At 40.2% G+C, this 27068-nt stretch overlaps 1 protein-coding gene across 3 annotated transcripts in view; it reads right to left on the reverse strand.

Moving 5' to 3' along the window:
- Ca-Ma2d (Ca[2+] channel Muscle-specific alpha2/delta subunit) overlaps positions 1 to 14743 on the reverse strand; it is a 318622-nt gene extending 303879 nt beyond the window's left edge. For all 3 annotated transcript variants that reach the window (XM_067145019.2, XM_067145020.2, XM_067145018.2), the window contains exon 1: positions 14570 to 14743. In XM_067145019.2, coding sequence (XP_067001120.2) covers positions 14570 to 14661 — 92 coding nt within the window. In that variant the 5' untranslated portion in view covers positions 14662 to 14743. The remainder of the gene's footprint in view (positions 1 to 14569) is intronic.
- Positions 14744 to 27068: the final 12325 nt, after the last annotated feature.

The following is a 27068-nucleotide window of genomic DNA, read 5'->3' on the forward strand; positions in this document are numbered from 1 at the left end:
AAGTAACTAAATGTACCCTTATTTTTTTTTTGCTATTTGCTTTACGTCGCACCGACACAAATAGGTCTTATGGTGACGATGGGACAGGAATGGCCTAGGAATGGGAAGGAAGCGGTCGTGGCTTTAATTAAGGTACAGCCCCAGCATTTGCCTGGTGTGAAAATGGGAAACCAAGGAAAACCATCTCCAGGGCTGCCGACAGTGGGATGCGAACCCACTATCTCCCGGATGCGAGCTCACAGCTGCGCGTCCCTAAACGCACGACCAACTCGCGCGGTAAACTAAAACTTAATTAATACAACACAAGACTTAAAACGAACCAAGTGTACCCTAAAGCTAGCTAAGTATGACTTAAAACGAGCTAAATATACCCTAAAACTAGTTCAATATTCCCTAAAACTAGCCAAACACGACACAAAAACTAGCTAAATACAACTTAATTAAAGTAACTTTATGTGCCCTAAAACTAGCTAGATATACTCGTCCGGAAACTCAATTACCTAATAGGGGTTAAAAATCCGATAGCAATCATAATCTCGAATATCATCAAATATAACTATGTCCAAATATCAGACAACATAACCCTATCCAAAAACGTAACCCAAACAAACGGAGTCCTACAAGGTGACCCAATCAGCCCAATTTTATTCAACATCATGACAGCAGACATCACAGAAATAATCACAGATACCTCAGCATTGCTTATACTTTACGCAGATGATATGGCAATAGGCTCAGAAAACATAGAAGAGCTCCAAGTGGTCCTCAATAGGCTCACATCATGGGCAGAAAGGAACGGTTTGCAAATAAACCATAACAAAACTAAACAAATGACCTTTAGGAAAGGAGGAAAACATGCACCAAAAATATAATAACCACGCACAACAAACCTCTAGACGTAGTGCCGAAATTCAAGTACCTTGGAGTCACCCTCCAAACTACTCTAACATCCTACAATATCCACGTCAAAAAAAGAGCAGCCGCAGCAATACAAGCCATCTACAACATTCAACAACCTCAACAAATATCATTGGGTACAGCAATGTTACTGTTCAGGACAGCCATATCACCAATGGCAACCTATGGCATTAGCATCATCTGGGAAAACTCACACTCAGCGACCTGATGACAATAGAAAAAGTCAAGGCCCGATATCTCAAGAGAATTCTAGGCATTGGGAAGTCAGCCCCTTCAAGGTTAACGTATGTTCTAACCAAAGAGGAATACTTCATTGACGATATCAAAACACAGTTTTGTCTACCAAACACCAAGCCCTACGAGAAAAGAAATGCTATTTGGTCCGACTTCTATTCCACGGATGCCATAATGACGGAAGAGTGGAAGCAAGCAAATTACGAGCTACGGCACGTAATTACACGTTACGCCACTCGTGGATTTCACCACAGATTCTGCCAAACCAATAACTTCCACCAGCCGAACGAAGACTGTATATGTAACCTGTGCAACGATCATTGTGAAAGATACAATGCACAAAACTAGTTAAAAGTGACCTAAAATGGCTAAATATACCCTCAAAATAGGTAAATATGACCTAAACTAGCTAAATACAACTTAAAAACCAATTAAATTTAATAAAGAAATGTACACTCAAGTTCGAGCATTAAATAAATTTCACATTTCAGCCTTTGCTGTAGTCTGTAATTGTCCTGGTTCTTTTCGTGCAAGTTATGATGTGGTATCTACTACATTTCTGCCCACACAAAGTGCACTTACAATCTTCGTCTGGCTCATGGAACTTCTGGTTTACGCATATCTTGTGGTGAAACCCATGTATGGAGAGTCGTGTTACCACGTGGCGCTGCGTGTTGCACTCTAGTCCATCTATCGTCCGTCATCGCTGGTGAGGTGTAGAAGTCTAGGTCAATTTCACTTTTCTTCCTTTCCCTGATGTTTACTAGTGCCATGCTTGCTTCCGTTGATTGTAGGTAGAATTTTGATCGTATGTCTTCTATGAAATACGTCTCCCGCATCATTTCGTAGACCATCCGGGATGGCGCTGTCTTTCCGACTCGGGTAATCCTCTTCATGAACATTGCTTTTATTCTTTCTATTCTCATCAGGTCTCCGATCTTCAGCTTTTCCCACACGAGCTCAATTCCATATGTTATCACTGGCGCTACTGTCGTCTTGAAAAGTCTCATCGCCGTGCTGATTGATAGGTTTGAAATGTTTTGGATGCTGTATGAGGCTCTGATTGCTGCTGCCGTTCTTTCTTGAATATGTATACCAAAAGATGCCGCCGTTGTCTGTAGTGTTATTCCCAAATATTTGTAATTTCGTACCTTTTGTAATGGCTTTTGGTGTAATGTTATGTTGTCTTTGGGCATTGATTTCCCATCTTTTCTGAAGGTCATTTGTACTGTTTTTTCTTCATTTATCTGTAGGCTACCCTAGAAACTAGCTAAATATATCCTAAAACTAACCAAATATGACAAGAAACGATAAAATATGACTTACGGAATTTAGTGATAGAAACAAATATGACATTAAACGTCTTAAGTACCACAAAGTGATTAGTAATAATACAGCTGATATATTGAATCATGCAAACTGCCAGAGCTACAGTACGTTAAAACTTTCAATATGCGTTCACATTAAATCGCTTTCTGGTGGTGATTTTTGTTTTACAACTAGGTGATCAAATTAAGTGGAAAGGAAGTTTCGAAAGAATTTCGAAATGAATTACAAAATAAAATAAAACATTATGGCATTAAGCCGAAATGTATTCTAAGGAATCAAAAGGGACCGTAAGTTCCCTGAGTTGCAGAGCATATTCTCGCACATAAAGCGAATTACGAGATTACCAGCATTCTGGTCACCGGCTAGTCGAGTTCGAGTGTAGGTTCCGTCTTAGGCCAGAGAGATCGGCGTCTTCTCTCTTTAGGAGATAAGAGTGCGGATCTTCCATGTCCTATCCTCGGCCTACATAAAACTACGGCCTCCCTCCGTGCAGGCGGGTTTAATAATAATAATAATAATAATAATAATAATAATAATAATAATAACGTACTGTATTTGTTTTTACGTCCCACTAACTACTTTTACGGTTTTCGGAGACGCCGAGGTGCCGGAATTCAGTCAGTTCTTTTTACGTGCCAGTAAATCTACCGTCGCGAGGCTGACGTCTTTGAGCACCTTCAAATACCACCCGACTGAGTCAGCATCGAACCTGCCGAGTTGTATTTTTAATTGTTCTCAGCTTGTTGGGAGTGTGGATAGCTAGTCTACTCCGATTCCCAGGTTGCCAAGATGGTTCGACGTAGCTGAGAACAAGTATTCCGAGGAGGTACACTCAAAGGTCTAGGAGGTAAAAGTACAGCTTCTTTTGCAGCTTCATACCCAAGTTGAATTCCCGTAAACCCGACGTGGCTTGGAATCCACGCGAAAGTGATCCTGGTGCCAACATCACACAACTGGCTAGGTCATGAATCTGCTGCACTAGTGCGTGTTGCGAGAAACAGGTTTCAAGAGACTGCAGAGAACTTAACGAGCGGTACACTTAAGGAACTGGTTCCTTTCGTTATCCAGTGCCGTTACATGACCTTCAGACGCTTTACGAAGGAGAATTGTTCCATCAGTAGGCCTACTGAAGATCTCTTCGCCGAAACCTTTCACATCATTTCTTCATTATTCACTGCACTTCAGTTGTATGACAAGATTCACTGTAGTGTGACCGATCTGTTGAAATTCGTTGGCGGTGAGGACGGCGGGGGGGGGGGGGGGGGGGGGGGGATGTTGAGTTGGGCCCGTCGTCAGCTCGGAGTGCCTCCAGCAGTCAGAACTTTCCGAAATAAGTTAAAATAAGTTTTAAATACGATGTAGAGTCCTCAGTCAAAACTAGGTTAGGTTAGGTTATGTTTATCGATTAAGTAATGATTTTGAAACCTTATTTCCTGTTGTTAAATAGACGTTTTAATGAAGTCGCTATTATGGTAATCATTAAATGGGGATTAAGAATTTCAATTTTAATTGATATTAATATGTAATTTTGATACTTGTCAATATTAAGAAGGATATTCAAAGAACATTAACAAATGGAGAAACCTGTCCCACTGAACAGGGGCACAACTAGATCTCGACCGTTCGAGGATCGGCGGTAATCCGCAGGGTAATGTTTTGACCGTGGGCCCATTCCTCTTCTTCTTATTCTTTCTCCCTTAGGTTCTTCTAGTGACCACGAGACCATTTCAGTGCTTCATCCTTTGTTGTTCCTTCTTCTTCCTTCATCTGCTCACTATTCCTCCTTTCCCTCTCCTCGGCCCATTTTGAGCCTGTTTTCTTTCCCTCGCGACCTTGGAATCCTTCCATTTTAACACTTTCTTTCTAAAATTACTCCCTTTCTGTTGCCTCCTCCTCCCTTATGTTGTTTCCTTCCAAATATTTCTTGACTTTATGAATCCAGGTTGTTGTTAATTTCTTGTTCCAAAGATATTTGAAGATTTGTTTGATAAACCTGTTGTCATCCACTCGGTGTATGAAAATCCACAACCTGTTTCCAGTCATTCGACCGGGTCAGGAATGGAATGAATGAAGCCCCCATCTAGCGGCGAGGATAGGAATTGTGCCGGCTGCCGAGGCCTGTCGCACTCCTCTGAGACAATGGTTAATGAATGGAAGATGAAATGATATTGGAGTGTGTTGCTGGAATGAAAGATGACAGGGAAAACCGGAGTACCCGGAGAAAAACCTGTTCCGTCTTTATCCAGCACGAATCTCACATGGAGTGACCGGGATTTGAACCACAGAACCCAGCGGTGAGAGGCCGGTGCGCTGCCATCAAGCCACGGAGGCTCTATCCATTCGGTATAAATGTTCAAAAAATATCAATCACCTCTTCCGCATTGTATCTGTTATGTTCCAGTATATTTCATCATTAATTCTTGATTTCCAGAGTTCTGTAGTTCTTAGCGGGCTGAGGACTTTCCGTTTAATTTTTCTCTCCAGAACTTTAATTTATTCAGCTTGTAATTAAGCACTAGACATTCACTCGCGTAGGGGCATTTCGGTTTGACTACCGTGTTGTAGTGTTGTACAGTATTTTGAGGTTTTTAGACAAACACATTTGTTATAGACATTCCTAGTTATACCGCGTGCTCTTTCCATCTTGTATATTCTTTCTTCTACAGCGGATTTTTCCAAACCATTTTCTTCAATTGTTTCCCTCAAATATTTGGATATCTTTATTATTATTAATAATAATTTCTTTATTAATAATAATAATAATTTTGAAGGGTTTTAATTTCTGCTAACATATATAGGTTTTCAGTGACCGCAGGAAGTGGACTAAGACTTGGAGGATAAAAGATGCAGTCACGTGAAGAATGAGGAATCTTGGAAAAGCTTTCTTCAGGATTGTCGACGGCGAGGTTCACACCTACTATCTCCCGAATGGAACATCTTTTTCTTTCTTTCTTTCTTAATCTGCTTACCCTCCAGGGTTGGTTTTTCCCTCGGACTCAGCGAGGGATCTCACATCTACCGCCTCAAGGGCAGTGTTCTGGAGCTTCATACTTTGGGTCGGGGGATACAACTGGGGAGGAGGACCAGTACCTCACCCAGGCGGCCGCACTTGCTGAACAGGGGTCTTGCAGGGGGATGGGAAGATTGGAAGGGATAAACAAGGAAGAGGGAAGGAAGCGGCCGTGGCCTTAAGTTAGGTGCCATCCCGGCATTTGCCTGGAGGAGAACCACGAAAGTCCACTTCCAGGATGGCTGAGGTGGGAAACGAACCCACCTCTACTCAGTTGACCTTTCGAGGCTGAGTATATCCCATTCCAGCCCTCGTACCACTTTTTAAATTTCATGGCAGAGCCGAGAATCAAACTCGGGCCTCCGGGGGTGGCAGCTAATCACACTAACCACTACACCACAGAGGCGGACACCCGAATGGAACATTCCACTTAAAATCCGACAAAAATCTGTAAAAAGACAACTTGGAATCGTTAAAGAATAAGAAACCTTTATAATAGATGAAGAAAGCGTCCAAATATGATTATGTAAACAAATCCTAGCTATAATAACTGACACACAAAAAGTCGTGATATCACCGCGTAGGCTTAAATTTTTTTTCCGTATTTCGGAGGGCAATATTTCATTTATCCTTAGAGATAGACAACTGAAAGATTTTTAATTTTCACTCACATAATACAGGCGTTTAATGATATGGATCATGTGAGTTGTTTACAGTGTTATTGATATAATCAGTAAAATGTTAATGTTATTTTTACGAACAAATGGAACAAAAATCTGAATGCATTAAAGTGTTTAGTTTCGGCAATTATGTTGTAAAATTTATGAAGACGTGAATGATGTAGGAATACAATTCTTGCGATATTGAGTTTGCACAGGAAAGCATGCAGCCATTAACAAGCGCACCACGTGAGAAGAAATAGCAGTTCGTGCACAGTTAAGAACAAATCTCCAAAACTGAACAATTACAAGAAGATCCCCGATTGTTTTTTTTTTTTTTGCTAGTGGCTTTAGGTCGCACCGACACAGATAGGTCTTATGGCGACGATGGGATAGGAAAGGCCTAGGAGTTGGAAGGAAGCGGCCGTGGCCTTAATTAAGGTACAGCCCCAGCATTTGCCTGGTGTGAAAATGGGAAACCACGGAAAACCATCTTCAGGGGTGCCGATAGTGGGATTCGAACCTACTATCTCCCGGATGCAAGCTCACAGCCGCGCGCCTCTACGCGCACGGCCAACTCGCCCGGTCCGATTGTTTCTAAAAGCAGCGCCTCTCTGTTTTAAAACTGTAAAGAAAAGAACGTTCTATATAATAATAATTGGACGCTTATAAGAGTATTTAGGGGTTGTAGTAAGGATGTAAAGGAGAGGGCTCATAAGTCTGTGGCAAGACCCCAGTTAGTGTATAGGACTGCTTGATAAGAGAACTGAGAAGGATACAAAGAAAAGCGGCACCATTTGCTCTGTGTGAGTAGTGTTACGCTGGGAAGATTTGGGAGCAAGGAGATGAGATGTTCAACGACGTGGAGAGATGGAGTGGAATGACGGTAGCAGAGGAATAAGTTTGAGCGCAGCTTTTGAAAGAAGGAAATGTCATAATGTGAAGAAGGAGGTGGAATTCAAGAGGACAAATGAAATGGCGTATGGTTTTAGTGCCGGGAGTGCCCGAGGACATATTCGGCTCGCCAGGTGCAGATCTCTTGATTTGACTCCCATAGGCGACCTGTGCGTCGTGTCAAGAGGACAAATTGGGACAAATATTCATTCATAGGACGAGGAGCTAGAATGCATTATCAAGCGAAATGTTCGGTACATCTCGATGTTCTTTGGAAACGTAAAAGAAAGAATGATGGGAAATCTGTCACCTAGGAGATAGCCGTAAATGCACATTATTGATTGATTGATTGTTTGATTGATTGATTGATTGATTGATTGATTGATTGATTGATTGATTGATTGATTGATTGATTGATTGATTGATTGATTGAGATATTTCAAAATATTTCTGTGAAAAGCTGACAGTCGGAAAAATATACTGTATTCAATATTGCATAACATGTATATAAATGATGTGTGTGTGTGTGTGTGTGTGTGTGTGTGTGTGTTATTGTGTTCCGACGTAGCTGTAGAACCCATGGAGTAATTTCAACCAAATTTGGTTCACATATGACTTACTATCTGAAAATATCCACAGTTCTAGCCATTTAGGCAAGCAACTCAATGTTGAAAACATCCTAGGGATATGACCTACGAATTTTAGGTAATTAAAGTATATTAAAGTACTAGCAAGATACCCGTGCTTCGCTACGGTATTATACTGAAATTATATTTGAATGCTTATTGTTTTATATATAATCCACCGAAATTCGCGATCTGACTCTTTTTCTGAGAGAATCCGCCAAAATTCGCGATCTGACTCGTTTTCTAATAGATCACGGCAAGTTTTCTCCCATTTTTCAATCTTTCTTTCCCGGGCTAGGTCCAAGTATTCCACCCGGCCACTTGAGTCCCTAAATCTTTGCCATCTTTTCCTATAAGCATTTTTAATATGGAACAAATCCTTCAGGAGATCAGTCGTGGTGTCGTCTTGGGTGCCTTGGTGGTACTGAACCCGCGACCGGACTGCATTCTTAGTCATTACCCATCCAGGATCCGTTTCCAGCACGGTCCGCACATTTGACGACGGTCCAGAACATTATTTTTATTATTATTATTATTATTATTATTATTATTATTATTATTATTATTATTATTATTATAGATGTTCTGGACCCTACAGCAAGATGCAAGACCGCTACTTGGCGGTAAATTACATCTGCTGCCGTTGTCATTGTTGAGAATGTGACCAGCACCATTGTCGTGCGTAGGCAAGTGTGCGGGATTTCTGGCCAAACGAATAACATACTTCCGTGCATTATTGGCCTTATTATAGAGGTGAACAATTGGACGGTCAATCTCATTCCTATCGTTTATTTCAAATGTGTTTAAATTTTTATTTATATGCCAGGAGAATCTACTGTAATCTGAGAACGTTCTCCGAAGGAAAAGGTGGCTGTTGAAAACGAACCCAGGAATAAAAATGATCGGTTTATGATCAGAATAAGTACATCGAAAATCTACAGCCTGTTTCCAGTCATTCGACAGGGTCAGGAATGGAATGAATAAAGCCCCCATCTAGCGGCGACAATAGGAATTGTGACGGCAGTCGAAACCTGTCGCACTCCTCTGGGGCAATGATTAATGGATGACAAATGAAATGAAATTATATTGGACAGTATTGCTGGAATGAATGATGACAGGGAAAACCGGAGTATCCGGAGAAAAACCTGTCCCACCTCCGTTTTGTCCAGCACGAATGTCACATGGAGAGACCGGGATTTGAACCACGGAACCCAGCTGTGAGAGGCCGGCGCCCTGCCGCCTGAGCAAGGGAGGCTCCTTATAAATACATTATGAACAGTAAAATCAATTGGTCTCAACTTCTTTTACACCCCACCGCCGTTAAATTTATTTACCACCCCCACCCCCCAAACTAAAAGAAGGCATGTTTCTTTATGTTTAAAGGAGATTCCAAACAACATTGTTTACGTCTATTACCTTCAGTTTTGAGATTAAAATAATTCACTTTTTTCACTTTCACACTCCTCCCCCCCCCCAAGTGAATTTTTCGGCAAAAAATACTTGTTTCTTTAATAGTAAAGGATCTTCTAAATACCAATTATCACGACTGTAACTTCTTCAGTTTTTGATTTATGTGACCTCATGAAAGGAATTCAACTCTTTTCACTCCCCCCCGCCAAGATGATTTCCCCCCCAAAACGCGTTTTTCTTTGTTTTTAAAAGAGATCCAAATACCAATTTTCACGTCTGTAACAACTTTAGTTTTTATTGGATGTAAGTATTCGCATACAATTAAGTCAATTAATTTTTCAATTCTTTCACCTCCCCCCCCCCCCATTCATTGGATTTTCCGAGAATTAGTACTTCTTTACTTTTAAAGCAGATTCCAGATATCAAATTTCACGTCTGTAACATCTTTATTTTTGAGATAACAGTAGCCTCATTAAAAGTCAATTTTCCTCCCCCCCCACCCCCACCACCACCTTCCACTCAAGTGTTATTTCCGAAAACTAAAAATACATGTTTCCTTATTTTTACAGAGATAAAAATACCATTTTTCACTTCTGTAACATGTTAAGTTTCTTGAGATATACTGTATAAATTCTCATTTTAAAATTTCACCCCCTTTTTAGTTCCCCTTAAGAGGAGTTTCCAAAAACAAATCGCCTATGTTTCTTTACATTTACAGGAGATTCCAAATATCACTTTTTACCTCTGTAACATTCTAGGTTTCTCAGATATTCTGTAGATATTGTCTTTCAAAAAATTCACCCAAATATGTCACTCCTGTTTAACCGCCATTAATTGGATTTTCCAAAAACAAAAAAATACGTGTTTCTTTATTTTTAAAGCAGATCCCATATACAAATTTTCAGTTATGTAATATCTTCAGTTTCTGAGATATATGTATCCTCATTAAAAGCATTCAACCCTTTATTCACCCTTTTACACTCCTCCTATTGGGATTTTCCAAAAACAAAAAATACATGCTTCTTTATTTTTAAAGAAGATTCAAAATACCAATTTTCACATCTGTAAACCTTTAAAATTTTAAGATGTAGATACACTCATTTTAAAAATTCACCCCATTTTCACCCCCCATTATTTGGATTTTCCAAAAACGAAAAATACCTGTTTCTTTATTTTTAAAGGAGATCCAAAACACCAATTTTCAGGTCTGTAATATCTTCAGTTTCTGAGATATAAGTATCCTCATTAAATGCATTCAACACATTTTTCACCCCTTTCCACCTTTCCTATTGGGATTTTCCGAAAACAAAGAAATACGTGTTTCTCTATTTTTAATGAAGATTCTAAATACCAATTTTTACATCTGTAAACTTTCAAAGTTTTGAGATATAGATACACTGATTTTAAAAATTCACCCCCCTTTTCACCCTCCCATTAATTGGATTTTCCAAAAACAAAAAAATACGGGTTTCTTTGTTTTTAAAAGAGATCAAAAGTACCAATTTTCAAGTCTGTAATACCTTCAGTTTCTGAGATATAAATACCGGTATCCTGATTAAGGGCATTCAACCCTTTTTTCACACTTTTTCACCCGTCCTATTGGGATTTTCTGAAAACAAAAAAATACGTGTTTCCTTATTTTTAAAGAAGATTCTAAATACCAATTTTTACATTTGTAAACTTTTAAAGTTTTGAGATATAGATACACTCATTTTAAAATTTCACCCCCCTTTTCACCCCCTTAGCGACGGAATATCCAAAAATCCTCTCTTAGCGAGCACCTACATCTTAATATGAATGTATCCCCAAAATTTCATTTCATTATGTCTAGTAGTTTTGGCTCGGCGATGATGAATCAGTCAGTCAGTCAGTCAGTCAGGACAAGCTACTTTATATATATAGATGAGAATATACAGTATATTCAGAATACATTCATCATTATTTGGCTAGAATATGAAGCTTCTAAGTTTTATATTTTCTGTCAGAAAGAACGTTATAGTCCGCCTCAGTGGTGCAGTGGTTAGCTTGATTAGCTGCCACCCCCGGAGGCCCGAGTTCGATTCCCAACTCTGCCACGAAATAATTTGAAAAGTGGTACGAGGGCTGGAACGGAGTCCACTCAGCCGCGGGAGGTCAACTGAGTGGTTTTCCGTGGTTTCCTACTTCTCCGTCAGGCAAATGCCGTGATGGTACCTAACTTAAGGCCACGGTTGCTTCCTTCCCTCTTCCTTGTCTATTCCTTCCAATCTTTCCATCCCCCGACAAGGCCCCTGTTCAGAATAGCAGGTGAGGATGCCTGGGCCATGTACTGGTCCTCTTCCCCAGTTGTATCCACCGATTCAAAGCCTCACGCTCCAGGACACTGCCCTTGAGGTGGTAGAGGTGGGATCCCTCACTGAGTCCGAGGGAAAAACCAACCTTGGAGGGTAAATCGATTAAGAAGAAGAAGAAGTTTATAAAATAATATTATTAAAATATTGTTAACAATTCCCTTAACTGATGCACCTTTTTCTGAGAAAATACTCAAACAAGACCCAAGAATGCATGAATAATATTTAAAACTATTTTGAGCTACTGAAGTAAAATTATTGTCCTGTTGTTTACAGGAGTTGAGAATCCTATTTGAAAACTGAAATTTTCTGTAAAATTTCCAGTGCTCGTCAAACTGGTCTCCAGGAACTAATCGAGATATCTGATAGAATTTACTTCCACAGACAGATCTATACAGTGTCTAATAGACTAGCAAGTTTCTAATTCGTTGATATGACATTTTCTGAGAAAAAGGTACACAAAGTTTCAAAATCCAAACGAAATGTTTGAGCTGCTGAAGTAAAATTATTATTCTATTTTTTAGAGGAGTTGAGAATTTTTTTAAATATCCTATTTGAAAACTGAAATTGTCTGTAAAATTTTCAGTGCTCACAATTCACTATTGGACAATAATTTTACTTCAGCAACTCAAACACTCCTTTTGGATTTTCCAAAAGTCATATTTTTTGACACTTTGTGTACCTTTTTCTCAGAAACGATCACATCAATGTATATCTAATGATATTCAGTGTGCAGAGTTGTGTTTAATATTAATTTTATTGCCTCAAAGAAAACAAGGATTAATACACCAAATTTTTCAGGAAAAATTGGCGATTTTTAAATTCAAAAATGAAAATGGACGTGTTTGAGCCCATCACAATTTCCGGTTGCCTTAAGTTCTTCCCAGTGATGGGGAAATGATCATAACTCGAACCTTAACATAATAGATATCCTTAGTAGAGTAGATGCAATAATAACACAGATCCTCACACAACATTCATGGACACTATGTAGATGATATTTATCTACTTACTGCAAGCTCATAAACAAATATTATGATAGTAAAAGAATAGAAATCACCTACGCTTTCTCGCTGCCCTGGATGCGAGAAAAATAGTGATCTGGAGAATATTTTGTATAGTTCTACCCGCTATTGCCTAATGTGAACTACTTTAACTACCTGGCGCGTGGCGGTTTTCTGTAGTGATACCTACGAAGCTATACTAAATTATATGTCTGGACTGTAGGTAGTATTTCATGGAGAGGGATCAATCAATCAATCAATCAATCAATCAATCAATCAATCAATCAATCAATCAATCAATCAATCAATACTGATCTGCATTAAGGGCAATCACCCAGGTGGCAGATCCCCTATCTGTTGTTTTCCTAGCCGTGTCTTAAATGATTGTAAAGAAATTGGAAATATTATTGAGCATCTCCCTTGGTAAGTTATTGCAATCTCTAACTCCCCTTCCTATAAAATTTATCTTGAATTCCAACTTTATCTTCATATTGTAATTTTTCCTACGTTTAAAGACACCCTCAAACTTATTCGTCTACTAATGTCATGTCACGCCATCTCTCCACTGACAGCTCGGAACATGCCACTTAGTCGAACAGCTTGTCTTCTTTCACCCAAATCTTCCCAGCCCAAACTTTGCAACAATTTTTGTAACGCTACTCTTTTGTCGGAAATAACCTGAACAAATCGAGCTGCTTTTCCTTGGATTTTTTCCAGTTCTTCAATCAAGTAATCCTGGTGAGGGTCGCATACACTGGAACCATACTCTAGTTGGGGTCTTACCAGAAACTTGTATGCCCTCTCTTTTACATCCTTACTGCAACCCCTAAACACTCTCATAACCATGGTAAGTTTATTTATTTATTTATTTATTTATTTATTTATTTATTTATTTATTTATTTATTTTTTTATTTACAATCACGTTTATATGTTTTCCCAATGAAGATCTTTCCTTATGAAATGAAATGTCGTATGGCTTTTAGTGCCGGGATATCCCAGGACGGGTTCGGCTCGCCAGGTGCAGGTCTTTCTATTTGACGCCGTAGGCGACCTGCGTGTCGTGATGAGGATGAAACGGTGATGAAGACAACACATACACCCAGCCCCCGTGCCACTGGAATTAACGAATTAAGGTTAAAATCCCCGAACCGGCCGGGAATCGAACCCGGGACCCTCTGAACCGAAGGCCAGTGCGCTGACCGTTCAGCCAACGAGTCGGACATATTTCCTTATATTAACACGTTGGTACTTACACCCCATCAATGCAGTAATTAAAACTGAGAGGACTATTCCTTTTTGTGAAACTCACAACCTGACTTTTAACTCCATTTATCAGCATACCATTGCCTACTGTCAATCTCACTATCTTGTAACTTACTTATTACCCTATACAGTCCGGTTCCATGGCTAAATGGTTAGCGTGCTGGCCTTTGGTCACAGGGTCCCGGGTTCGATTCCCGGCAGGGTCGGGACTTTTAACCATCATTGGTTAATTTCGCTGGCACTGAGCTGGTTGTATGTGTCGTCTACATCATCATTTCATCCTAATCACGACGCGCAGGTCGCCTACGGGAGTCAAATCAAAAGACGTGCGCCTGGCGAGCCGAACATGTCCTCGGACACTCCCGACACTAACAGCCATACGCCATTTCATTTACTTTATAGACAATGATAGCATCCGCAAATAGCATTATCTCTTATTCCACTTCTTTACTCATATCATTGATATATATATAAGAAAATATAAAGATCCAATAATACTGCCTTGAGGAATTCTCTTCTTAATTATTACAAGGTCAAATAAAGCTTCGCCTACTCTAATTCTCTGAGTTCTATTTTCTAGAATTATATCTACCCATTGTCACTCTTTTGTCTAGACCAATTGCACTCATTTTTGCCAGTAGTCTCCCATATTCATCCTATAAAATGCTTAGGTCAATCACGATACAGTCCATTTGACCTTCTGAATCCGAGTTATCTTTTATATCTTGTTGGAATCCTGCAAGTTGAGCTTCAGTGGAATAATCTTTCCTAAACCCGAACTGCCTTCTATCGAACCAGTTATTAAATTCGCAAATATGTCTAATGTAATCAGAAAGAATGCTTTCCCAAAGCTTACATGCTTAATGTTAAAGAATATTGTAGATGACTTACGTGTGCGGATCTTGAGCTTCAGACGGTGACAATAGCACTATCAACACCGTCACGTACAGTAATGTCACCAGGGTAATAACACGATACGCCATGACTGCAGTTCACTTCACATACTGTGTAACAACATAATGTGGTCGAGTATTTCTCTTATTGCTGGCGTGTAGACAGTCAGGGTGCCCGGGCCTACACTGATCGCACTAAACCTCGCCGTCAGGATATTTTTAGATTCCTACTCTTTATATCGTGGGCCGACACGCTGCAGCGTGCTTGGCGCCTTCCTACCTAACTACTAAATTCCCGGCACACGACTTAAACATTAGTGGGAGGGGCCATCACGATATATGCAAGAACGAGCCCATTGAAGCAATTTCTTTATTACGTCGCACCGAAAGCTATTTATTCCTTTGGTAGGTAAATTCATAAATGATACAGATTAGGCCTATGTTATTGTGTGTACTCTACAAAGAATGGATAATTTGATACCTGAAGTAACAGTAAGGGGAAGGATATTCATTGTATTAACATTTTATGGTCCATGTGGTGACGAGACAGTTGCATTCTCTAGTATAAAGTGAGACGTTTTGACACTTCCTAAATCTAATTTAGCGTTACGGCGCGCCAGGTACGTTTTGCACGATATTATACTCCAGCGTGAAGTGCAGTCAAAGATAGTTACTAGTTGGTGCCAAGACTGAAGCCAGAGGAGGTATGCCACAGAGCCGGGTTAACACAGACCGGGGATTATCATTAAAACAGGTAAACTGGACATTTTTCACGTTCTTATATTGTGAACGCATTGAGTAAATTTGAATTTAAGAGTTTGACATTCCTTCTAAAGCACGCGTTTTGTGAAGAAATGATTCTCAAGATTTTAAAATTATGTTTTTAACTCCACGGATTATATTGCTATTAAATATGTGCCTGTCTTAATAACATTATCTAGATGTTTGAAATGATGAATGGGGAACATGTCAGTTCATTAACGTAGCGTTACTATTTTTCGTCCTTAGTTCCATTAAAAACACACAACCGCTCTTTACTAGAACTTTCGTTGTGCGGACTCGTCTCCACAGAGAAGTACTTCTTGCCATTTGTTTTGATCAATGTAGGATTAACCGCTCCATCTTTCCAATAGAGTTACAAAAACGTTTAGAAACACAAGTGTTGGATAGTGATCGACTTGATTAATGCTGCTGAAATAGATGTGTCTGAACGGCATATCAAATTTATGTAGGCTACATTTATATAGTAGTACATTTCTTCTTCTGCCAGTTTTCCAAGAGTCTGATGGAGTCGCAGGTGCGAGTTGGGCCAGTTATACGCAACGATGCCCGTCGTAATACCATATTTATATGTTCACTATTGTGTGTTTTATAGTTGGGAGTGTGATGCGGTTCTGTGTGGATGAAGAGCTCAATCAACCTGAGAAATTAACCAATTGTGGCTAAAATCTCCAATCCAGACAAGAATCGAATCTGGGACCCTCTGAGCCGAAAGCCGCTACGTTGACCATTCAGTCAAAGAGGTTTGCATGTAACGTTCGTAGCATACTATGTCTCCTGGAATAGGCTAGATCAAGTTCGACCGAGCTCGATAGCTGCAGTTGCTTACGTACGGCCAGTATCCAGTATTCGGGAGATAGTAGGTTCGAACCCCACTGTCGGCAGCCCTGAAAATGGTTTTCGTCTCAGCAGCGTAGTCCCTGCTTTGAATGGTGTGGGCTTGTTGGCGTATATATTTCAGTGAATTTTACAGACTGATATACAACATCATCATCTTCGGGTTAGGCGAGGAAAGCAACGGGAAACAATATCACTCCTCATTTCCCAAGTACATTGAGACCTAGTTATAACAATAATTTCGTGTCGCCTAGCCGAGTGCAGCATTTGTAAGGCAGACCCTCCGATGAAGGTGGGCGGCATCTACCATGTGTAGGTAACTGCCTGTTATTGTGGTAGAGGATAGTGTTGTGTGTGCTGTGTGAGTTGCAGGGATGTTGGGGACAGCACAAACACCCAGCCCCCGAGCCATTGGAATTAACCAATGAAGGTTAAAATCCCCGACCCGGCCGCGAATCGAACCCGGGACCCTATGAACCGAAGGCCAGTACGCTTACCATTCAGCCAACGAGTCGGACAGACCTAGTTATGTAAGAGACTGATGGTGGCTATTTTGATGATCCAACCAGCCTTTGGGCTGAGGACCCTACACAGAACCGTAGGCCTATTTAGGCAAGGGCCATGTGGACCTGGGGCAAAGGCGGCAAGGTCTAATAATTACAAACGACTTTTTAGAATGAGCGCACTTCTCCTCCCGACAGGAGAAACGGAATTTGTATTCCGCTTATGTGAAAGTTGTCGGTAATAATAATTTTAAAAAATACCATCACAATGTCGACTTCGGGTTGCAACTTAGTCAAGTGAGCAGTGTATCTTTTTTATTCCTTTATTATTAGAATTTGCGTTACGGTACACCGACGCAGATAGGTCTTGTGACAACAATAGGTTGATAGGAAAGGCGTAGGAATGGGAAGGAAGCCGTAGCCTTAATTAAGGTAGAAACTCAGCATTTGCCTGGTGTGAAAATGGGAAACCACGCTAAACCATCTTCAGGGCTGCCGACAGTGGGGTTCGAATCCAGTATCTCCCGGATGCAAGCTCACAGCTGCGCGCCTCTAACTCGCCCGGTGAGCAGTGAATCAACGCCACCGAGAGACAATCGCGTGGTGTTGAGTGAATAGGAAAGGCCGCTAATTTCCAGAGAAGTCCATGAAAGTGAAAGTCATTTTTTTCATTTTGTGAGAGTTTTATGAAGTGTTTTTCGTGTTATGTACACAACATGGATGGTCGGAAACTATTTCGACCAGTGACGCAAATTGTCGCAGATTAACAGAAGAGAAGAAGAGGATGGAAAGTGCAGTGTCTTAGACACAAAAATTAGACTTGTTTTTCTACAGGATCCAAACAATAACTCAAACACCTTCCTCTCATGCAATGACGAAAATAAAACTGATGGTACCAGCACAGAAAACTTTGATGAGTTTTAGTTGAAGTTGCGTTTCTATTGGTCTGCCCTTGGAACTGTAAGTGAAAGTCGTGATTACTATCTAGAACCACGATAAGATATTTAAAAATAAAACGATTACCCTAATTTTTGGCTTATGAATAATGTTACTGGAGACTGTTGTGCTAAAAGTGGAGTAAAACAAAATCAAGACAATTTGTGTAATTGGCAACTAAAGAATTCTAACAAAAGCGCTGTTTAACATAAAGAAATAAAGAAATGAACTGGATTAAAGCCACTATATATATATTTATTAATAATAAAGTCAAGCTTTCGGCCAAATTGCATTAGCCTTCATCAGGGCATGTGAAGTTTTGCCTCCGACAGTGAGCAAAGAAATTATCTGAAGGAACATGGAAGTCATGCCCGTACTATCCACGGCCTACCTCACTAACTGGACTCAAGGATCGTGGCGCCGTGCTGTGGTGGTTGGGAGGGAAGTTACTGATGCACCGCCCTCTGTCGACAGTTTGAGTGCGTCCCGCTGTGCCATGGTGGTGTTATGCATGTATTTCTGCAGTACAGGTCTCCATGTACTTGATAACTTGAAGCCTTCTTCCCTGTTGATGTTATTTGGGCGCAGCTCTATCTCTATGGCTTCCCTCACAAGACGAGCATAGAAGTCTTTTACAGGCGCGATGACCTTCGTCTGGTCAAAGAGGATTTCATGGTCTGTACTGTAGAAATGTTCTGCTATGGCAGACTGGCTTATAGCGTTCTCCGTGGAGGATGAAAGAGCGACATTCTTTACCGATCTGATGTGCTCTTTCAGTCTGGTGCTAACAAGCCTTTTTGTCATGCCAACATATGAACAACCACAACCACATGGAATTTCATATATGCCCGGTGTTTCAAGACGTGGCTTCTCTTTGACTGGTCGAAACAGGGATCTCATTGCAGTCGAGCGGTTATCATCGTCTGCAACAGTATTCACCTTAGTATATAACGTTCGAAGGAGAGCTGCTTTTTGGGAGGGGTGGTGATGTGAAGACTTATGAAGGTATCTTTCAGAATGTGTAGGTTTCTTGTACATTGCACCAACCAGGACTACATCAAAAAGAAAAAAAGTATTCCTTCCTTACGTGGCAGGTATAACTGACAGAATAGGGCGCATTCTTAAGAAGTACAATATAATTCCAGTTTTCACCGCAGACCGGAAGCTCAAATCCCTGTTTCGACCAGTCAAAGAGAAGCCACGTCTTGAAACACCGGGCGTATATGAAATTCCATGTGGTTGTGTTTGTTCATATGTTGGCATGAAGAAAAGGCTTGTTAGCACCAGGGTGAAAGAGCACATCAGATCGGTAAAGAATGTTGCTCTTTCATCCTCCACGGAGAACGCTATAAGCCAGTCTGCCATAGCAGAACATTTCTACAGTACAGACCATGAAATCCTCTTTGACCAGACGAAGGTCATCGCGCCTGTAAAAGACTTCTATGCTCGTCTTGTGAGGGAAGCCATAGAGATAGAGCTGCGCGCAAATAACATCAACAGGGAAGAAGGCTTCAAGTTATCAAATACACGGAGACCTGTACTGCAGAAATACATGCATAACACCACCATGGCACCGCGGGACGCACTCAAACTGTCGACAGAGGGCGGTGCATCAGTAACTTCCCTCCCAACCACCACAGCACAGCGCCACGATCCTTGAGTCCAGTTAGTGGGGTAGGCCGTGGATAGTACGGGCATGACTTCCATGTTCCTTCAGATAATTTCTTTGCTCACTGTCGGAGGCAAAACTTCACATGCCTAATGAAGGCCAATGCAATTTGGCCGAAAGCTTGGCTTTATTATTAATAAATATATATATAGTGGCTTTAATCCAGTTCATTTCTTTATTTCTTTATGTTAATACAATGAGCCACGAAAACTTACGTTCATTAAAAGTGCTGTTTGAAAGAAAGTTTTTAAATGGAGACATTATGAAACGTATCTGGTTTATTCCTGCAGCCAACGATCTGTTTTTGTGCTCTTTGTAAACTTTTTGGAGGGACATCCCAATTTGCAACAGCTGTCTTCGATGATTGGAAGCAAGGAAACCAGCAGTTAACGGAACACGAGAATTTCCACTCTCATCGTGATTACGTGGTAATGTTTAAAAGACGGGGTAAAGAATAGTGCACAGTTGACAGCCGTCTGCTGTCTCAGTTGAATTATTATTATTTAATGGTATTAGTGTTGTATATCTTATCTTGGAGGCATTCTACTGAGACCTGTGTAGAATCTCTATGATGTGGAGTATTGTGGTAGAATATTTTATTCATATTCCATTTAGCTACCTAACCTGTATGGTGTAAAATATTTTGTGGTGTGTTTTATTTTTATTCACCTTATCCACTTAAGTAACTATTAGATTGTGAATTGTTGTTGTTCTCTAATAGCTGGAAGAGTCCAGAAAAGGTTGTGACGCGGACTTTTAGAACAGGTTGTGTTGGCCCCTGTCAGTTGGGGATTCTAGAAATATGTCCTTACTAATTCTGGAAAATGGAAAGTTCGCGATCAGTGTCTGTATATGTTCGGGAACATTGTATAAACATCGCGACTGGATAAAGAGTTGTGATTGGCGAGTCTGGGTGGCGATAGGCAAACTCCTGCGTTCTGATTGATCACTCGATAATCGGATCAAGGCCAGTCTTCCCTTTTTAAGTGAGCGAGGCAGCATTTCGTGCTTTTTCGTTCTCTCGTCAGCGCAAAGTTTTCCCGCACGTTGGCGACTCCTCGCTCCCGGGATGGGCTACCTTGGGGTAAGCACTCTTGATTTCAGTTTCACCTTAAATTATATTTAATGTTCGCTTGCATTTTCATATAGGAGTTTGCCCTAACACCCCCCAGACTCGCCACTCAATTACTTCAGATCTCTTAGCTTTTCAGCTGGTCTTGCCAGTTTGCTTTCGAGGCATTCCCCTTTCCTTGTTTTGCTAAACATGTAATTTGTAATTTAATGTATTTCCCTCCGGGTTTGCCTCTAGTAACTCCGTGTCACTTGATGAACACTAGTTTTTCCGCTGCACAGCATCAGAAATGTTTTAGGTGTGGGAGCAAGTTGAACTGGCCTCTGCGCCAAGTTTAGATATTTCTGATTTCCCCCTATTTCATTTATGTTTCTCAGATGTTTTAGAAAGCACGTTTTCTTTCATTCTAAATTATATTTGTATCTCGTGTGCCTACTTACCTTCAGAAATGCATTGCAGAACTTGAATTATGCTAGGATGTATTTAGTTAACCTCTTGACCTAATAGCAAAGCTCTCGTCAAACAACATCTAAACTTGTATTCGTAAAGGCTAGTACACACCTAGCGACAAAGTCGCGGGACATTGTAAAGGGACAGTTGCGAGACACTGTCCCTAGACTGTTGCGATACAATGACCCGCGTCCACATCTATAGAGCCAGTTGCACCACCGTAAACGGCGCGAAATGGTGAAATAAATTGCTTTATGTGCTTATAATGTTGTGAATCTTTTTCTCCATCACGTGAATGGACATAGTGAACTTTTTAGCCAGAGACTCCATTGCTTCCCTCCTTTTGTCTCTGTTTTTATACCCGGTAGACATAACATCCCAAAGACAAGGGAGGGTGTGTAAATCCTCAATGATTTTTAGAGTAGTTTCCATCGCAAAACAACAGAACACGATACACAACACCAACACGTGGCGGCTATCTGCACACTGGCACCGGTGTGTCCCGGACTTTGTCTCGCGACACGTCCAGACTACATCATGTTGCGCAACATTTGTATCATGTATCCCATTTCGAACGGGAGACCTGCGACATGCAACTTTCGTATCGCGACAGTTCCAAACACGGAAAAAATGTTGCAAGACACCCCTGGGACTTGTCGTGATACACATGTTCCGCAACTTTGTCGCTTGGTGTGTACTAGCCTTAAATTGTGTACCTGGATTGTGAGGATAGGTACATTTTGTTCGAAACTCGCCTTGCAATGTTAATTTTGAGAATAATATTTTGAAAACGAGACATCACCGTTGATTTTTCTGTAAACCCGCAACCTTTGCATTTGTATGGCCCTTGGTAGGATCCCAGTCCCCGTTCCACGTTCCTTGTTGATAGTCGTCAAGTTGTTTAACCTGATGTTTGTTGATGTGTATTTGGCGCAGTTCATCCGATGTTTATTGCGTGTCTAGGGTTTAAGGCACTGTGTAATTTGATTTATTTTCCTCCCGTTTACCTGTGTATCGTGTAACCGCTGAAAACCGGCTCTTTAGCTGAGTGTTCAGCGTATTGACCTTCGGTTCAGAGCGACGTGGTTCGATTTCTGGCCACGCCGCACATTTTAACCATGTTTGGCTAATTTCTCTTGCTGAGAGGCTGGGTGTTTGTGACACATGTACATTCACATACAATACATCTCGTCTGCTAACCACCACAGAAACACTCAATAGTGAATACGTTCCTTCAAAAATGTACTAGACAAAAGTGGTCAGAAATTTAATCTATACTAATATTATAAAGAGGCAAAATGTGTATATTTGTTTGTAACGGATAGACTCAAAAACTACTGAACTGATTTTAAAAACTTTTTCGCCTATAGAAAGCTACATTGCCTGTGAGTTCCATGGGCTATATTTTATTCTGAAAGCAATTCGACGGTGAGTGGGGGGAGAGGGGCACAGGGATATATAAAAATACTAGGCTAACTTAGGCAAAATATCGAATTTGTCCTACAAGGACGAGACAAAGCTCAATTTAAGCCCCTTGACGCAAGGAACAAAATTCGGTAAGCCCTACGGGCGCGAAAACCATGTTTTAAGGCCCTAAAACCAACCGTCATGTAGATATTGGCACCACACTACCCCTGATCTGGGAAACGGAAAAAGAAATGAACTGCCGTAACAATGGCAACGTCAGCTCCAAGATTCTACAGCAGCGAGATTATCTTTATATATATAAAAGCAAGTCAGTCTGGAGCGATGTATGTATAAATATTTAAAAATGAAAAAGACGTGAATTAATGAGGCACTTCACCAAATCTCAGAAATTTGAAACTTGGTCCTATGATATTTTGTCGTATCTCTCTCCCTTATACGTTACATTTCGTCGTATTTCTGGATTGTTCGTAAATTTGGTGATTTTTACAAGTATATTTCATTGTTTGACACACTTATAGGAATGATAGGATCATCAAGTTGGGTGCGCACATTGGCACGATCAAGGCCCATATGTGGACCATATTTCATGATTCTAGCTTATACATAAGTAGGCAAAATATAATGTGAAACTTTAAAAATGTACCCAAATTTCACCCTATTCAAATTTGTGAACTCAATTTACCCCCTAAATATGGGAGATACGAGGAAATGGTTTAGAAACAAACATACAGAGCAATAAATGGGGCGTCTGATGGTGCAAACCGTTTGTTAATAGCATATACCGTTTAGGAGTTATGAATCTCGAAGTGGAGGTCTGCACTTTTCAACGTGCTCATGCTTATCCGTCATCTATATAAGCAAGTCGGTCTGGAACGATGTATATATCTATATATTTAAAAAAAATATGAAAACTAAAGTCAGTCAGTCCGGCCATTCTATCCGATCGATTTTCTTCATTCTTTTTTTAACTGAAAGGCATTCATGCACAGATTTGTCATCATGTACTATAAATCACTTCATTTTCGCCTTCCTCAAATTATTTGATTTTTTGAATTTTTTGTCTCCTTCAAGCAATCATTCTAATTCAGGCACGGAGTTCGTTTTGGCCTAAGAACATTCATTGGATCAAGCTCTTTCATTTAAGCTCTTAACTATTCAAACTGGTTGATTCTGAGGAAAGTTATGAGTGCACATTCAATTTGACGTATCATTTCTTCATCATTTTTTCTCATTGAAGCAATCATATCTTTCGTTCTAATTGAGGTACGCAGTTTGTTTTGGTCTAAAACACCCAGTGGATCAAGCTCTTTCTTTTGAGGTAATAACTACTTAAATTGGTAGATTCTGAGAAAAGTTATGAGTACATTTGTCTCCATGACGAAGATCTTTGGAGGACTTTTTAACAGTTCGGCGTGTGGTGTTGTTCCAAGGAACGTTTAATTCAATTTCTTTGTGTGATGAATTTTCAAGTGTTTTGTTGTCATAATATTACATTCTATTACCACAGCCCACAGCAGGTCATGTTCATGTGCTTTATTTCATTAACTCGAAACTTTGCGAATACATCTGTGAGGACAGTAACGAACAACACCATACTATGTACATTGCGGGCGGAGCCCGCGGGAAACTGCTAGTAAATATTTAAAAATGAAAAAAGACGTGAATTAATGAAGCACTTCGAGAAATCTCAGAAATTTGAAACTTGGTACGGGAGAAGCTGATGACCCCAGAATCCCTAGAAATATCGAAAATTCTCAAAATTCCCTGAAGGGGGCACGCTGGGGGCCTCAAATTTTGGGGTCAGCGTAAGAACGCAGTCGTATAATTTATCCAAAGCGACAACCTATAGGTTTCGTGGACTTAAACATTTTCAGGAATTTCCTAATTTTTATCCCCGGTCCCCCCAAATCAAGATGGCGGCACAACCTGCCAGACGAGGTAGAATATTGAAATTTGGTGAAATTATAGCTTTTGGTCCCTAACCGACGGAAAAATTCCCAAGATGTTCAAATTTTTCACTTTTTACCCCCAAAGATATCGAAATATGGAGGAAATTTTAATGACTGTGCTATTTGTTGGGTAAGCGGTAAGTCGTATCACAAAACGGATGGCACAATCTCACTTCAATTCGGAGTGATCTTCAACTTTGGTCCTATGACATTTTGTCGTATCTCTCTCCCTTATAGGGTTAGATTTGGCCGTATTTCTGGATTGTTCGTAAATTTGGTGTTTTTTGCAAGTATATTTCATTGTTTGACACACTTACAGGAATGATAGGATCTTCAAGTTGGGTGCGCACATTGGCACGATCAAGGCCCATATGTGGACCAAATTTCATGATTCAAGCTTATACGTAAGTAGGCAAAATGTAATGTAAAACTTTAACAATGTGCGCAAACTTCACCCTATTCAAATTTTTGAACTTAATATACCCCCTAAGTACGGGAGATACGAGGAAATGGTTTAGAAATAAACATATAGACCGATAAATGGGTCTGATGACGCAAACCGTTTGTTAATAGCATGCACCGTTTAGGAGTTATGAATCTCGAAGTGGAGTTCTGCACTTTTCAACGTGCTCATGTTTATCCGTCATCTATATAAGCAAGTCGGTCTGGAGCGATGTATATATAAACATTTAAAAATAAAAAAAAGACGTGCATTAATGAGGAACTTCCAGAAATCTCAGAAATTTGAAACTTGGTAGGGGAGAATCTGATGACCCCAGGATCCCTAGAAAAATCGAACATTCTCAAAATTCCCTGAAGGGGGCACGCTGGGGGCTTCAAATTTTGGTCTCAGCATAAGAACGCAGTCGTATAATTTATCCAAAGCGACAACCTATAGGTTTCGTGGACTTGAAAATTTCCAGGAATTTCCTTATTTTTATCCCCCGTCCACCCAAATCAAGATGGCGTCACAACCTACCAGACGAGGTAGAAAATTGAAATTTGGTGAAATTATAGCTTTTGGTCCCTAACCGACGGAAAAATTCCAAGATGTTCCAATTTTTCACTTTTTACCCCCCAAAGATATCGAAATATGGAGGCAATTTTAATGACTGTGCAGCCATTCCTTTTGAGCTATTTGTTGGCTGAACGGTAAGTCGTATCACAAAATGGATGGCTCAATCTCACTTCAATTCGGGGTGATCTACAACTTAGGTCCTATGACATTTTGTCGTATCTCTCTCCCTTATACGGTAGATTTGGCCGTATTTCTGGATTGTTAGTAAATTTGGTGATTTTTACAAGTATATTTCATTGTTTGACACACTTATAGGAATGATAGGATCATCAAGTTGGGTGCGCACATTGGCACGATCAAGGGTCATATCTGGACCAAATTTCATGATTCTAGCTTATACATAAGTAGGCAAAATGTAATGTGAAACTTTAACAATGTGCGCAAACTTCACCCTATTCAAATTTTTGAACTTAATTTATCCCCTAAATATGGGAGATACGAGTAAATGTTTTAGAAACAAACATGTAGAGCGGTAAAATAGGCGTCTGTTGGCGCAAGCTGTGTGTTAATATCATGCACCGTTTAGGAGTTACGAATCTCGAAGTGGAGGTCTGCACTTTTAAACGTGCTCATGTTTATCCGTCATCTACATAAATAAAGTTGTAGGGGGTCCGCTGTCTGTAATTTCTTTTGTTTTGCCAATTTTTCAGATATTTATCCGTTTTAGGTCTACTCAAGACCGAATAGTTGGTTTTTACTTTTCGTGCCTGCCTGTTTGTTTGTCTGTTTGTCTGTTCCACCATCACGTCGAAACGGCAGGATAGATCTCAACCAAACTTCATATTTACAGTATACCCATCCCGGGGAAGGTTTCGATATGCATATCATTTTAAAATCTTTGAATAGACTGGGGGTTTATAGGGACACCAGAACGGTTTTCCTCCATTTTCTCTTATACTATTGATTTTCTGTAAACTCCGTGGACCGTACGTGAAACGTCTCTTCATTATAAACAACTTTCGTTATGTTCATAATTTACCTTACTCTTCACATGACGGAGAAATTTACTATTTTCTGCGGATCTCATGCTCTGCATTGAGTGACCGACAGACCGACAACGAACCTACAGGTTATCATGGCAACGTCTCTGACTGCATGCCAGCAGGGAAGTAACGTATTGCCATTTTCCTCATCATACTTTTAAATTCGTGGTTGTTTCTTGGGTAGAAGGCAAGAGAGGCCTCAATCGGTCCATCTGCGGGATATTGGCGGAATATCGTTGGAGGTTATAACCGCCCTCGAATAGATTAAACAATAACACCATTAGTCATCTTCTTATCTGTTTAACTAAGAATCACTGGGTCTAAATTTCTCCTCTGTTACCGCTTTATTATATCCATAACTCACACCAGCATAATTTATTGAGGGGCATTTGATTTTCCAATACATTCACTTGTCATTTACATATTTGTTGTTATCCGACTGTCCTCAGTTATAATCCATTTTCTATTAATTTCAACTTTCTTAACTGTATTATTTTCTTCCTTAATAACACCGTATGTACGCGAGTGCTAGAATCTACTGGATATATTTCCACCAAACTTCATATTTAGAATCCACCTGTCCTTGGGTAGGTTTTAGGGCAAATATTGTTTCTAAATCCCTGAACTGACTGGGGGTTTATACGAAACCGAAACCGTGATTTTGCACTCCCACAAAATATACACAACCAAACTTAATGGAAATCTACCTGCCTTAATGGAAATTAATTTCTAAACCTTTTTTCTCATGTGCATCATTTCGATACGAGAATTAATAAGGGATATATCATTAACGGACCGTTTTTCGGTACAAG

The sequence above is a fragment of the Anabrus simplex genome, chromosome 4, assembly GCF_040414725.1.
Source record: "Anabrus simplex isolate iqAnaSimp1 chromosome 4, ASM4041472v1, whole genome shotgun sequence".
Lineage (NCBI taxonomy): Eukaryota > Metazoa > Arthropoda > Insecta > Orthoptera > Tettigoniidae > Anabrus > Anabrus simplex.